Raw genomic sequence first — 14,682 nt, 5'->3', positions numbered from 1 at the left:
AAGGACATGGAAGATGGTTCCTAGTTTGAGAAAGTGATAGAATTTTCTTTCAGGGAACTCTTGGGGGACAAGACTCCCTTGGGACAGTTTATTGTCAACCATTCTATGGTATTTGATGTTAGTCTGACCCACCACACTGGACTATTTGAAATGCCAGTGAGATACGGACTCTCTAATAAAATGCTTGAGACTCCGGGAGTCTTTACTATGGGTGGACTCTGTTGTCTGGGTTGGAATGCTGTTAAGTCATTTTTCACTGTGTAGGTTTATGCTTTGTCACCTGTGAGAGGACATTTACTTTGGTACTTAGATGGGATGAATCCCCTAGGATGCTGGAGTTACCATAATTGCTACTATTTATTCGGAGCTTACTGTGTGCCCAGGTACTGGGCCAAACTCTGTTTCTTTTCCTACTTAAGCCCCCAAAAGCTCTTTACATTTGAACATCGTGTGTTCTGTAATATTTTCAATTCCTAGCACTTGTCATTCACCATTCTGTCATTCACCGTGTAGTTAAATTCTACTTTACTGTCATCTGGAGCCTCTTGCCTTTATAACACCAGTGGGCTCTTTAGTAAGCATTTCACATGTATTTGCTGAAATTGTCTATTAAAGAGCCTCCAAAGAGAGCTTGTTTTACTGGTAAAGAAACTGTGGCAATGGAGTCTGTCCCACCTTCTCTGAGCCTGAAGGCATCCCTGGCCACCAGATCTCTCTGCAAAGCTGAAACCTCTGGCACTGTCCCTGTTATCAAGAAATTCTTTCAAAAACAGTGCCCTCCCCTGCATGTATCAGGCCCTCTGCTAGAGTCTCGGGCAGAGTCATAGCTGCTGGTTTGAGGGCTTGAATTCATTTTCACAACGCAAAAAAAAGAATCTTCCTGTGTTTGTTAGAAAATCCCCAGCCCAACTACTACTAGCTGGAGTTTGCAGGAGCCTCCCAGGCCTTCCCAACCTGATTTCCCCCTCCTGTCTGCTTCCCTTTTGTGAGAGTTTCTTCCCCTTTTTGCTTGCAGGCAGTTCAGCTCTCCTTAGGCTACAATGTGTCAGTTGTTATAAAATCCGGGAGGCGGAGTCTAGTGACGAGAGCCGTGGGGGGGGGGGGGGTAGAGCTCAGCCAGCCCTGCAGGGTGAGCAGTCCAGCCCTGGGTCCAGCGGAGCTAAAACGCTACAGCCGGGAAAACGTCCATCTCCTTCTCCTGGTTTTGATCCTCACCGGACAGCAGACCCGAGGCGCCGATCGACCGGAGGGAGGATGAGAGATGACCGGTCCTTTGGCAACCTGACCATTTCCTTAGCAGAGCCTTCCAAAGCGAACCGGAGACTGGCCGCACGACCCAGGAGGCGCCGCGCCTCTTGTGGATGTGTGTGTATGAGTGAGCAGGCGGGTGTGTGTGTGTGTGAGTGAGGGTGTGTGTGTGTATATGTGTGTGTGTGTGCGCGCGTGTGTGTATGCGCGCGCTTGTGGTGTGGATGGGTGTGTGCACAGCACAATTGTGTGGAAGCGTGTCTGGGTGAGTGTGTGTGTGGATTCGTGAATGTGTTTGTGTGTGTGTATGTGTGTGTATGTGTTTGTGTGTGCTCTTGGCTGCTATTAGTATTATTATTATTATTTTGGAAGAAAAATCCTGGAAATCTGGGGCAGGCTATGGTACTCCCAGGGTGATTTCTTCTTTTGCAAGAGGAGCTGACCAGAGCAAGCCACTAGAGCCATTTCCCTGCCAGCAGAGAGCATTTTCCTCCCAGAAGAAGGATTTCAACCCCCGGCTCTGCAGCCAAGTAAAAGAGATTAGCCCTGAAACCTGTGAAATCGACCATTGCTGTGTGATTACCCAGGCTTGGGAGAGGACTTGGAAAGAAAAGGAGAAATAAATCAAACAGCCTGTCAGTTCTTTTTGCCACGTCGGAAGATGTCATCTCAAACTAAGTTCAAGAAAGACAAAGAGATAATTGCTGAATATGAAGCCCAAATAAAAGGTGAGCGGCGCGGCTGAGGGACTTTGCCTTCTCCCCGTCCCCTTGGCTCCCCCTCTGCTGCCTCTTCCTTTGCCTCCCTGCCTTCTTGAGAAGTTGCTATGCAGCAATAATCGTATTGTAAGGAGGAACAGGGTGCTGGGTGCACAAGTCCAGACTGGCTCGCACTGCAGAGAGCGAGCGCCTGGGCTGGGAGCGTGAATTACAGAAAGGGCAGAAATCTCTGCATTGCAGGTGTGCGAGGAAGGGACTTTAGGAGTGTCGCCGGTACTCCGTCATCTTGGCAGTGATATGTCACTCTAAGGCCATTTTGACCGTCAAGGCCTCCTCCCCCTCACTCCCACCGTGAAAGCCCTTTGCTATTTATGTATATATATATATATTTTGATCTGAGCTCCCCATCTCTTCTTTTGGCTTTTGTGGGTGGTTGTTTTTGCCTCTGCTGCCTTCTCTGGGCTGAAATTCAAATGCATGAGTATGGGCTGTGGGGGGTGGGGGATGGGGGTGAGGGGTGGGGGTGGGGGGCACAGCATCCTTAAGTAGCCCTTCTTTGTCAGCATTTCTTTCCTGGTCTGAGTTGCCATGGGTTAAGTGTTATGAGACATATTGATTCAGACTAATGCAGGCATTTCAGCATAAAGAGAGAGTTCTGTGCAGAAAATGTATCATCTTCCAGTGTGCAGTCTGGTCCTTCTGTGCACCGGTGTTTCGGGTCATCAGCTTTGGTTAAAAGCCAACACCTCAGTGTACAATTTGGACTGGTAGGCGCTGCTTGGCTCCCGTGGTTCTGGGGAAAGCCAGCCTGCTAGGAGAGTGAGATGACCTCTGGGTGCGGGTTCCAGCTTTGGTGGCATAGAACCACACTTCTTGCAGAAGCCGCTCCCTAAATCCTTGTTAGCGGAGAGGAATAGGAGGGCGGCAATTGCTAAAAGAAGGCGTGCGGCTGGCCTCTGCCCTTAGGCCAGACGGTGGGCTTCCCACACCCTCAGGCTTGCTGAACACAGCTTCAGCTGGGAGAGCTGAAGGTCCCCTGCCCTGCCTCCCCCTGGCAGAGCCTGTGCGGGAGAGAAGCAGCTGTGGCCCTCAGCACCCATTTTCTTTTGAGTCCTTGGTTCTCTTTGCTGCGACACAGGGCGAGTTGTGGTCTCACACTGAGTGGGCACGCTGCATCTTCAGTGGGTGTGGAGGCCTGGTTTCCAGGCTGCTGCTTTGAGGTTCTGGTGATCGGAGGATGCCACGCCTGTTTCTGTGCTGCCTGAGGGCTCCACGCTGCAGGAAGTCAGTAGCCTCAGGCTGTCTGTCTGTCCTGCCTGTGCTGCTTTTAACCTTCTGATTTGGGGAGCCGCTTTGGAGAACAGGCATGGGGTGGGGGTGGGGGCTTTGTGTTTACCTTGCCTTTGGTTGTGGGCCCAGCCAGGATGTTAACCTCCCTGGGTAGATCCCAGGGATAAAGAAGAGATCTCTCCTATTCCCTGGCCTCCTCCTTAGTTTTCAGCTCAGTGTCAGAAACAGTGACTTAAATGTATCAGCCTTGCTGACAATTGAGAAACAAGCCCTTTAGCTGCCAGAGACTGGGATTCACCCAGCCGTTCAGAACAAAAACCGATTTTCAATTTTGTATATCTACTTTTTAGGGAGTGAATTTACACACACACACACACACACACACACTTTTTAGGGAGTGAATTTACACACACACACACACACACACACTCGCTCGCGCGTGCATGTGTGTGTGTTTGTGTATATATGTGTGTGTGTGTGTTTGTGTATATATGTGTGTGTGTGTTTGTGTATATATGTGTGTGTGTTTGTGTATATATGTCGTCTCAAAACATAAAAGTATATACATATATATTCTCAAAACATATGTGCGTGTGTATGAATGTGTGTGTGTTTTGAGACTATCTTGACTACTTTTTTTTTTAAATTGATATTCCCGTTAAAAAGTGTTATGACAGACAAGAGAATGGGATGCTTGGACAGTGTGTGTCTTGGTGGGAAATCTGCTTGTCTCCTCTTTAGAGGCTTGCCCCAGGCAGCCAACCTTTTCTGAGGCCCCCGCACAGCGTCACTTGTTCCAGCAAATTCACTTCCTTTCACCTTTCACCTGTCACCTTTCACCTTTCACTTAATGACTGATGAGCACAGACAAGGTGATGGCAAGGAATTTCTTTAGGAAATTTGCCCAAAAGATCTGGTCTCTTCTAGATTCTGGATGTCTTTACCCTCTGGTTGAGTTATTTATTTTTTCACCTATAGTAGGCATCCATAAGATTCAGATCACAGCACCGCTGTACCTGAAGCCCTTTGAAATCTTCTCTTCCAACGAGTTATCTGTTGGCCTGGCCTGGCATGCAGCTCAGGGGTAGAGCCCTTGCCTAGCGTGTTCCAGGCCCTGGCTTCCATCCACAGCCTTGTTTGTTAATTACTCTGGTAAGGATTGCTGTATCCAGGGACCTCCTGTTTCTGGGGCTCAGTCCCAGGCTTTGCTGCTCTTGGCCCACGCGGTGTACAAAAGGCTTAGTATGAGCCCAGGCTCAGAGATAAGAAACCAAGGCCTGGCAGTGTTCAGTGACTTACCCAAGGTCGCAAGGCCGGTCTCTTCCCAGGCCTGGTGTCCCCGGTACATTGTCTGGCTGACACAGCCCCTTGAAGGATTGATGTCAGTAGCAGATGGCCCTGTTGTGCTGGGCACTGGTGGCCTCTTGATGGCGTCCCATTGTTCCCTTCTTACTTTCCTCCCTTGGCCTTTGTGGCTTGTCTCTGAGGAGTGTTTGATCCATGAGCAAAAATAATGCTTTGTGCCAGTTCCGGTCTTCCTGGCATTGGACCAGGTTGGTGCAAACAGTCTACTTCATTTTGTGAGGGAAACTTCTGATTTTTTCGAAATGTTGTTGCGTTTCACTGACTTAACAAAGGATGGATGTTTTTGAATAGCATTTCCATTGTAGACAGGGTTAGATTCAAGCCTTTTCTTGCCTCCCAGATACCTGAATCTGACTGTATACCTGTGATCGTGTATTCTAGGGATGGAAACCTTAGCATCCTCCCAGATACCTGAATCTGACTGTATACCTGTGATCGTGTATTCCAGGGATGGAAACCTTAGCATCCTCCCAGATACCTGAATCTGACTGTATACCTGTGATCGTGTATTCCAGGGATGGAAACCTTAGCATCCTCGAGGCTCAAAGACTTTATGTTTGACTAGCTGTGGCTCATGGATTTTTTTCTTTTTCTTAGATGGTATCACCTAATGGTTTTTCTTCCTGGAGACTTCTTAGAATAGGACAGACACAGGCCGGGTGGTGGTGGTGCACACCTTTAATCTCAACACTCTGGGAGGCAGAGGCAGGCGGATTTCTGAGTTCGAAGCCAGCCTGGTTTACAAAGTGAGTTCCAGGACAGCCAGGGCTACACAGAGAAACCCTGTCTTAAAAAAACAAACAAACAAACAAACAAAAAACCCCAAAAAACAAAAAACAAAAAACAAACAAACAATCAAACAAAAAAGGATCGGACAGACACATCTCTGTGACTGCCCGCTCCTTGGGGGTTGGGAGCCTCCAGTTGTGCCCCTGACTGTAACTTCTCCTTAGTTGCTTTGGTAACACGAGCCACCACTGTTTGCTGTCTTCATTATTTCACTTGTGTATTTGAGGGCTGTGTGTGTGGGTTACTCATGTAGCCCAGGATAGCCTTGTACTGTCTAGTGAAGGATGATTTTGAACTCCTGACCCCCTTGCTTCCACCCACCTCCTGAGTACTGGGGTTACAGCATAACCACGCTGGGTTCATGCCATGCTGAAGATGGAACCCAGGGCTTCCTGCATGGTAAGTGATCCACCCTACCAACCAATGGATTGCAAATCCCAATGTGTTGGGTGCTTGCAGGGCCGAAGGAAGATGATTCATGGCAGATGGCACGTCTTCCTGATAGCGGTAGAAGGGGTGATGACAGTTATGATAGACCTGAGGGCACACATCCTGTCCAAATGCAGTCATACCTGAGTGCAACCGTTTGTTGCCACTTTTTAAGTCTGCCCACGCTTTCAGTTTTTCCACAGGGGCCAGAACTTGCAGGAGAGCTTCATGTCTTTAAAGAGGTTTCCCAAAAGGATGCCCCAAAGATTGAACTCTCCGGACTTGGTCAATATGGTGGAAGAAAGATAACAGCTGTCCCCCTTGTATGCTGCCTGTGATACCAGTATAACCCAGGCGTTACCCTAGCCCTTGGCTGTGCTCACTGCGCATGTCTGCTGTGCATCTCTGATCTCCTAGGCTAGGGGTCGGGATGGATTTGAGCTGGCTCATTCTCAGTTCCCTGACATGGGCTCCAAACAGACATCACTTCCTATCTTAGGCGCTCCTAAGTGTCCCTTTACAACCTGCTCAGCAACCTTGCTTGAGAGTGACATTCCATCTCTAGCCGGAAACTGGCAGGCTGTCGCCCATTCCCATTTTGAAAATCAGAACATTTGCCAGTCTCCAGCTTCTTGGCATCCCTGCTGTCCTACACAGTTCCCTTGGAGATCACTGATAGCATTTGGGGATCTTATCTGCTGAATTCTCTGTACCCCGAGCTCTGATTGCTCTCGCTGCCAGACTTAATGGTCACATTCACTCACCGTGTTCCTGTTTCCATTTCAGCCCAACAGAGAATTGAAACAGGAGCACAGTGATTGACTTTAGGAACATTCATATTTATTGCAGATCAACTTTTTAATAGTAAAAGTGAAAAAATGGATGTCTTAGTTAAGGTTTTACTGCTATGAACAGACACCATGACCATGGCAAGTCTTATGAAGGACATTTAATTAGCGTTGGCTTAGAGGTTTCAGAGGTTCAGTCCATTATCATCAAGGCAGGAGCATGGCAGCATCCAGGCACGCATAGTGCGGGAGGAGCTGAGGGTTCTACATCTTCATCTGAAGGCTGCTAGTGAAAGACTGACCTCCAGGCAGGTAAGGGTGGGATCTCAAAGCCCACGCCCACAGTGACACACCCACTCCCACAGGGCCACACCTCCTAATAGTGCCCAGCATATACAAACCATCACAATGGGGGAAAGAAAACTAAGCATGCAGGTATGGAGAGTAAGCATTCAGGAGCGTATATTACTCCGTTGTTCACATATTCACTCAACCAACATCGAGCATTGACTTTGTCCTCAAGCCTTGAGTGGCATTTCGTGAGAGATAAAAAAAAAAAAGTATAGGACACCTTATTTACCTTCTAAGACCTCCCTTAGAAAATGACAGTAACATAAGAAAAGATTAAGAAAACCCATAATACAACTTTGCAGCTCTCAGAATGAGCCCAAGTCTTGCAGAGAGAGAGAGAGCTTCTTCTATGTGCCTTAGGATAACTGGAGAGCCTCCTTAGGTTCTTCAAGCATTTCGACAGGATAAGGGAAGGAAAGCACGCTGGACGGGGAGACCTGTGTGGAGCAGTGGGGACTGTGGCCAACAGGGCAGTTTCAGAGGCACAAGTGGAGCTCTCTCCAGCTTGTCGTTGCCTGGCTGGGATGTGAGCCCTGGGTGGGCAGTGCTCCCACTGCTGGGAGGAAACTTGAACTGGAACCAGATCTCTCGGTTGTTTAAACGATGACCCAACTTTTAAAAATTCTACCCTCTCTAACCAAACACACTGGTGAAATAGGCCGAGGCAGCCCATTTAGCCGCCACCTCGCAACTCGTGGCCTTTATGTTGAAGTCTGTAAAAATCCTTGGCAGTGGAGCCTCAGCCGCCTGCCTTCTTCCTCCTCATATGATGCCTTCCCAGCTCTTCCAGGAAGAACTAACAGTTCCCTCCCTCTGCCTCTCTACCCTGAACATTACTACTCTCCATCAAAATCTAGATATTAGACCCTCAGCCATGAACTCCCAAATGCACGGAGCCATCTTGGTTTCTTCGGGCTGAGGGTGGTTGAAAAGTGCCCCTTCCCTTACTTAGCCTGGACTGCTGCAGCAAGACACACTGGCCGCATGGCTTTTCCCTCCTTCTCCCAGTTCAGGAGGCCGGCAATTTCAAGATCAAGGTGCCAGCAAATTCGTTTTCTGGTGAGAGACGCTTCCTGACGTGTAGACTGCTGCCTTCTGTGGTCTGCTCACCTGGCCTTTCTTTCTTCAGAGCATGCTCACAGGAATCAAACGCTCAACATCTAGAGCAACCCACAGGCGATACCTCACCTCTCAGTACCATTACTGGGGGTGGGGTGGGCTCACATATGCATTTTGTAGAATACAAACACTTGGCCAAGAACATCACACTTCCCGTTCTATTGGTAGGAGGCGCTTTACTGTGCAAAGAAACACTCCTGGCTTGTTGAGCTACCTACTTTGTTTCTCGTGTTTGTAAGCAGAGATTTGGTGAAGGATTTGGGGCTAGTAGTCTTGCACACGTCTTGATGGGATGCAGCTTTCCTTCCGGTCACCCATTAGTAGATCTAAGGGTCCATACTGGCCATTTCTTGAGGGTTATTCCTCTCCCATTAATTCCTTTAGTCATCCACTGGGTAGGTACTATTACTGGCCGCGTTTTGGTCTATATAGCTTTAGTAGTTAGTGCAGGAAGGCAATTGCATTTTCTCTTGTTTTGTGACTCCTCTGCCTCTACAAGAGACTCACCAGTTCTCTAGATGAAGAGAGGACGTTTAGAGAAATAATCAATTGCACTAGACTCCTCAGGTAACCCTGGCAAAGCTAGGTTCAAAAAAGAATACACTTTCCAATTTCCACTTGCACAGAAAGATAAGATGCTGGTGGGGGCAACATGGCGTGCTGGGTGAAAGAAAATAGTTATGTGTTCCAATAGGTCTTGAAAATTCTAGGATAAACCAGATGAAATTAGCTTGTTTCTCCTCAGGGCTTCTGACACCTTTGGCAGTGTTGGGGGTGAACTTCAGAGTCTGGTTGGTCTCCTCAAACTTTGTCCACCCTGAAAGCCTCTTCCCCCAATTGTTTTGGGAGATTCTTCCTTGGTTCATGGTTTGAAACATGGCAGCCCATACAACTCATGAATTATCCATGTCTTCTTGGTGTCCATTACCCCATTCCCTGATTCCTACAGTGCTTTTCTCAGGAGGCAGTTTGTAAGAGGGACCAAGGGAAAGAGACACATACCCAGTTCTGCTAAGTAATGTCAATGTGGTGTTTTGTGGTCACTTACAACATGTGAGCTTTGGCATTTTCAACTGCAGAGTGCTCAGCTACTGATTTAAATGGCAATTTGGAAACAGCTGTGTCCCCGATTAATACGTGCTCTCTGTAGGTTGTATGTGGGTGTATTTGTTTGTGTGTGACAGTGCAGTGTCTACAGCGGCAGGGGATGCTCAAGGTGCCTTGAGTGGACTTTGGACTGCCCCTGGAATTCTGTGGCATGTGCTCAGTGACAACTGTGTAAATAAAAACTGGGGAGCTCTTGACTCCTGCAGCTCTGAATAAGTCAACCTTGGTCACAACTCAGAAGCATAAGAAATACCCTTTCTTTTCTTTCTTCTGTCACTTGGTTTCTATGTCATGTCTCTGTTTTGCTGGATGGTGACAGATATATATCTGGGCCTATTTGGGGCCTCTTTACTGATTCCTTTAGGACCATGGCCTAAGATCCAGATTGATTGTGAGCCATTGGTTATAAATTATCAGTCTGAGTTTGTCAACTACAGAGCTGGGGTGTCATCTTTCTTATTGAGTTTTCAGTGATCAGTCCATGCTAGTAATCATTCTTTGTCCTTTGGATGTCTCTCTCCTCATTTATTTTATGTAATATGCAGAGATGCAGGGGTATCATGGCATTCACATGCATACTGACTCTGGACATTCTCCTTGGTCCATCTTGATTGTCCCTGTGAGCCTTGACCTCTGCTCTAACAAAGGTTCTGTCTCTCTTCTGTTTACATGAATCTGTTTGCTAACTGCGATGCCTTCCTTCCCTTGTGGTGAGGGGAGCAGAGAACAAAACTTTTTTTCTTATAGACCCATGACTTCTACATTCACATCATTTTACTAACTCTTTTCTCTGACATAGGGAATGTTTATCTGCAAACTTGTACATGCATATGAATACACATATGGGTGTGCCTAGCATAAAATGAGAGGAAAGGTGATATTCTCATGCTGAGAGACCAGGCTTTCTTTTTAAAAGATTTGTGTGTGTGTGTGTGTGTGTGTGTGTGTGTGGGTGCAGGTGCCTAAGGGCTTCATAGAAGGTGTCAGATCCCCTGCAGTTTGAGTTATAGGCATCTGTGAGCCTGATATCAGCGTCGGGATCTACTTGGCTTCTGTGCAAGAGTAAGCGTTTTTAACCACTTAGTCTTGAGATCTTCCCAGACCTCATAAGGAAGTTCTCATTTTTCCTGGTGTTTTGTTTTGTTTTAGACAGGGACTCGTGTATTCTAGGCCCTGTCAAACCCAGGGCCTTGTGTATGGTAGGCAAATACTGAACTAACTGATCTGCATCTCTGGCCTACCCACATTCTTTTTCTTCTTCCCAAGGACTAAGCATTTGAAAGCCCGAAGTCCAGAATTCTCTCTTTCTCCATATTATCTCTGGGCTAGGTGAAAATGCAATGTGCTCTGGATTGAAAAGGGACAGGAGTGGCCTTAGGAAATATTTAGGAAACTTTTGACTATTTCTGCATGTGGGGACTTTTGTTCCTTTATCTTCTGCATGACCACAGTATGACATTGATCAGCTCTTGGTGGCATTGATGTGACCTGGGTCTTTCTTGGTTGAGAGAAGGTTGTTGTATAATGTGGACTCTGCCTGCTAGATAGCAGTGATCAGCCTGTCCCAATTTGTGACAACCAAGCATTTCTCCAGATAGTACCAAATGACTTCCAGGGGATAGACTCATCCTCATTGACAGCCATACTTTTAATTGGTCTCCCTTCCAACCCCAGGGCATCTACCAGCTGTTCTTACAGTGATGTCTGACACTCTCTGTTTAAAGTCCTTCAGTTGTGTCTGCTGGAATCTCTCATCAAGGACCCTAGACTGGATTTACAAAGCCATGGTCTTACCTCTTCCCTTCTTTCTCCAATCTTCACTTCCTGGTCCGTTGATCTGCTGATTCCTCAGTGTCTCCAGTTCCCCCCTTTCCAGAATGTTCATTTTCTGAATAGTCACTTGCTTGGCTGTTTGGTATTCTTAACTCTCTGGCTACTTGATACCTCCAAGAGCCACGCAGTAGCCCTTCATTGGTCAGCTGACCGCAGTTCTCCAGCACTCGGGCTACAAGATAATTTCCCTCCTGTTTGTCTATTCTCTTCTCTAGAGCTAAAGTTGCAAGAACGATGCTGAAGGCTGCCTATAGTGGCTCATACTTGTAGTTCTAGACTCAAAAGGCTGAGTCAGGGGGATGGCAAACTGGAGGCAAGACAAAACAAAAATCAGAACTTCAGTATCTCTTGTTTGTGTTTTTCTGGCATGCAAAGCTTTCCTGGTGTCTAACGGGTGCCCACAGTAGGCAAACTTATTGGGTGCTCACAGTAGGTGAGCTTGTTTGAATGTGATGGACTTGGTGATTACACAGATGTTGTCTCCAGAATGAAGCAGATCCAGGCTTTCACCAGCACAGCTGGGAGAGAACTTAGAGGATGCATCCGTGCTGGTTACTGGTAGCGATGCTGCAGGGAACTGAATGTAGTCTATTAGTTGAATTCCTAATACATGTGAGATGGGACGATGGAAAGTGTTCCTCAAACCCCTCTTCTACACTCATAGTTTTCTAGTAAGAAAGTTATAAAAATGGACTAAGCAATGATATATACTGTGCTAAGAGTGTTGGAGCCTTGTACTGTGGAAATTCAGGTAAGAAGTTGAATTGCTGCCTTGGAGAACTGGAGAACTTATGATAGGAGGAAGACTTTTTTGGGTAGGTTTTCAAAGGGCAAATAGAAACTCTCCTGGGTAGTGGAAAACATTTTGTGACGAGAGATAAAATGGACACAAGGCTTAGAGGTCACCAACAGGCCTGGTATTTGGGAAATGCTGAGGCGTTTGATGTGTGGAAATGGGAGTCTATGCTGGAGAGACTGATGTGCTTTTCAACCAGCAGGTCCCATGAGTCTTTGACCATGGACAGGGTGCAATGAAAGATGGGCTCAGTTCATTTTCCCCAGTGGGGAAACACATATCTATGTTTTAGTATTTGTCAGAATTTTATTACTTTAAAATTGTATTTGAAAATTTTAAGTTACATGTATTCATGTCTCTATGTATGAATATATGTATGTATATGGGATAGGTGTGTGTGTGTTTGTCATGTGTGCAAGTAGAGGTCAGAGCACAACTAGTGTGAGTTCATTCTCTCCTACCATTGTGTGGGTTCTTGGTGGCAAGCACCTTTTCCTGCCAAGGTACATCTCGACCCTGACTGCTCCTACCTATAAAGGCTGGTTTATCATTATATTATATGGGCAGAAGATATTTTGTTTATCAACCTGTTTGTCAGTGGACACTGGAGTTGTTCCCTCGTTTCAGATACTATGAGTAATGCTGATACAAACAAAGTGACCACAAAAGTCACAATTTTTTATAAGTTCATTTTTGATTGTGTGTGTTTTACACATTCATTGTTTCGAAAGCTTTGAAAATAAAAAATATAGAAAGAAGTCTAGAAGCCACTCTTGAGGTAACTGCTACAAGCACTCCGTGTGTTTCTTTCTAGACCCCCCACCCCCAACATGTCTGTCCTCTATCAAATCTGTTTATATCTGTATGTAGCCAAAAAAGAGATCACAATTCAGGGATATGGGCCTAGAGCTTAAAACAGAGCAGGGCCTAAGGTGCCCAGTCGCCCAGGTTGAGGGCCTTGTGTGTCTGGATGGGCCTCCTAAGAGACTGTTGAAGAAGCCTGTTCTATTGTGGTGCATGGCTTGTCTCTACCATTTCTGATCCAGCTTTTTGCAGAATTTAAAAACAAAATGTATAAAACTGAGCGTTCCCATTAAGAACTGCTTCCAAATCTACAACTATTCCCGCCCCTTTCACTTTGAATGCCCCCCTTTCTAGTTCCTGCAGGTCTTGCTTCCCTTCTGGTCCCCAACAGGCAGGTCAGTTTGTGTGGGCGTTACCTTGATTAGTGATTAATGTGGTAGGTGGTCTTGGGAGACAAAAACAAAGCAAGCTGGCAAGACAGTAAGCAGCGTTCCTCCACGGCCTCTGCCTCAGTTTCTAGCTTCAGGTTCCTGCCTTTAGTTCCTACCGTGACGTGACGTGGCGTGATGTGCCTTCAGGGTGGAGTCTAAGCTATACACTGAAATAAACCCTTCTTTCACAAGTTGCTTTTGGTCATGATGTTTATCACAGCAAGAGGTTGCAACCTAGTGTCCTCTTCCTTCCCACGGTTGATGGCAGTATTTTTCAGTGTATGGTTTACTGCAAACCAGTTCATTTTCCAGCCATCTGTCTAACTCGAAAAGCCTAGATTTTTCCAGGTGGTCAGATTCTCACATGGATATGAGCTCAGCAGGATGCAATAGTTCCTATGGGGGAAAACTCCCTCTATAGCAAAGAGTGCCTTCAAAGGAGGGACAGAGAGATGGGGAGGGGGAGGGAGAGGGGGAGAGGAAGAGGGAGAGGAAGAGGGAGAGGGAGAGAGAACTTTAGTTTCCCTTGGGGACAGATAAGTGTAGGTGTCATTTCTAGGACTTAGTTTGTAATGATGAGTGACATCTAGCTGAATATGTCACGCCCCCAACAGGCCAGGTACGGGAGCTTCCTCCCTACTTGGAGATGCTATTTTGAAGTCTGTGGAGCCTTTCAGGAAGTGAGGTCCAATTGGACGTCTCGGGGCCTTTGAAGGCTAGGTCTGCCTCTGGTACAGGCTAGCTCTGTCTGCTTCCTGTTTATACCATGAGAATGACTGTCACCCACACTCCTGCAGGTCTGTCTTCCTGGCTATGATGGACCGACATATCTCAGTCAAAAACGAATCCTCTTTCCATTAGGGTTAGATGTTTCTGTCAGAGTTTGCAGCCATTAGTATTGTTGGCCAATTGCATTGTCTTTACTTTGATGAGTGGCTCCCCCCCTCCCCTCCCAGACCGGGTTTCTCTGTGTAGCCCTGGCTGTCCTGGAACTCACTTTGTAGACCAGGCTGGCCTCGAACTCAGAAATCCACCTGCCTCTGCCTCCCAAGTGCTGGGATTAAAGGCGTGTGTCACCACCGCCCCGCTGATGAGTGGCTTTTTAAAAAATGATTTATCTACTTATTTCATGTGAGTACATGGTCACTCTCTTCAGAGACACCAGAAGAGGGCATTGGATCCCATTACAGAAGGCTGTGAGCCACCATGTGGTTGCTGGGAATTGAATGCAGGACCTCAGGAAGACCAGTCAGTGCTCTTTACAATTGAACTTGGTTACTCTTTCTTTGTTTCTTTGTTTTCTTTGTTTCTTTCTTTGTTTCTCTCTCTCTCTCTCTCTCTCTCTCTCTCTCTCTCTCTCTCTCTCTCTCTCTCTCTCTCTTTCTTTTTGAGACAAGGTTTCTTTGTATAGCCCTAGCTGTCCTGGAACTCACTCTGTAGACCAGGCTGGCCTCCAACTCAGAAATCAGCCTGCCTCTGCCTCCCGAGTGCTGGGATTCCAGGCGTGCATCACCACGCCCAGCTTGAACTTGGTTTCTTTAGGCAGGATGTTTCAGCTTTCTTATGATGTGTTACCTTGTGGGGGGTGGGCAGAAACTGAGTAAGGAAACTGT

The 14,682-nt window shown here is 46.9% G+C and overlaps 1 protein-coding gene across 3 annotated transcripts in view; it reads left to right on the top strand.

Moving 5' to 3' along the window:
- The first annotated feature begins 1,117 nt into the window (after positions 1–1,117).
- Srgap3 (SLIT-ROBO Rho GTPase activating protein 3) overlaps positions 1,118–14,682 on the top strand; it is a 229,698-nt gene continuing 216,133 nt past the window's right edge. For all 3 annotated transcript variants that reach the window (XM_052174488.1, XM_052174490.1, XM_052174491.1), the window contains exon 1: positions 1,118–1,976. In XM_052174488.1, the coding sequence (XP_052030448.1) occupies positions 1,910–1,976 (67 nt within the window). In that variant the 5' untranslated portion in view covers positions 1,118–1,909. The remainder of the gene's footprint in view (positions 1,977–14,682) is intronic.

The sequence above is a fragment of the Apodemus sylvaticus genome, chromosome 2 (assembly GCF_947179515.1).
Source record: "Apodemus sylvaticus chromosome 2, mApoSyl1.1, whole genome shotgun sequence".
NCBI classification, from domain to species: domain Eukaryota; kingdom Metazoa; phylum Chordata; class Mammalia; order Rodentia; family Muridae; genus Apodemus; species Apodemus sylvaticus.
The sequence above is the reverse complement of the archived record's forward strand: the minus strand, read 5'-3'. Positions and strand labels throughout refer to the sequence as shown.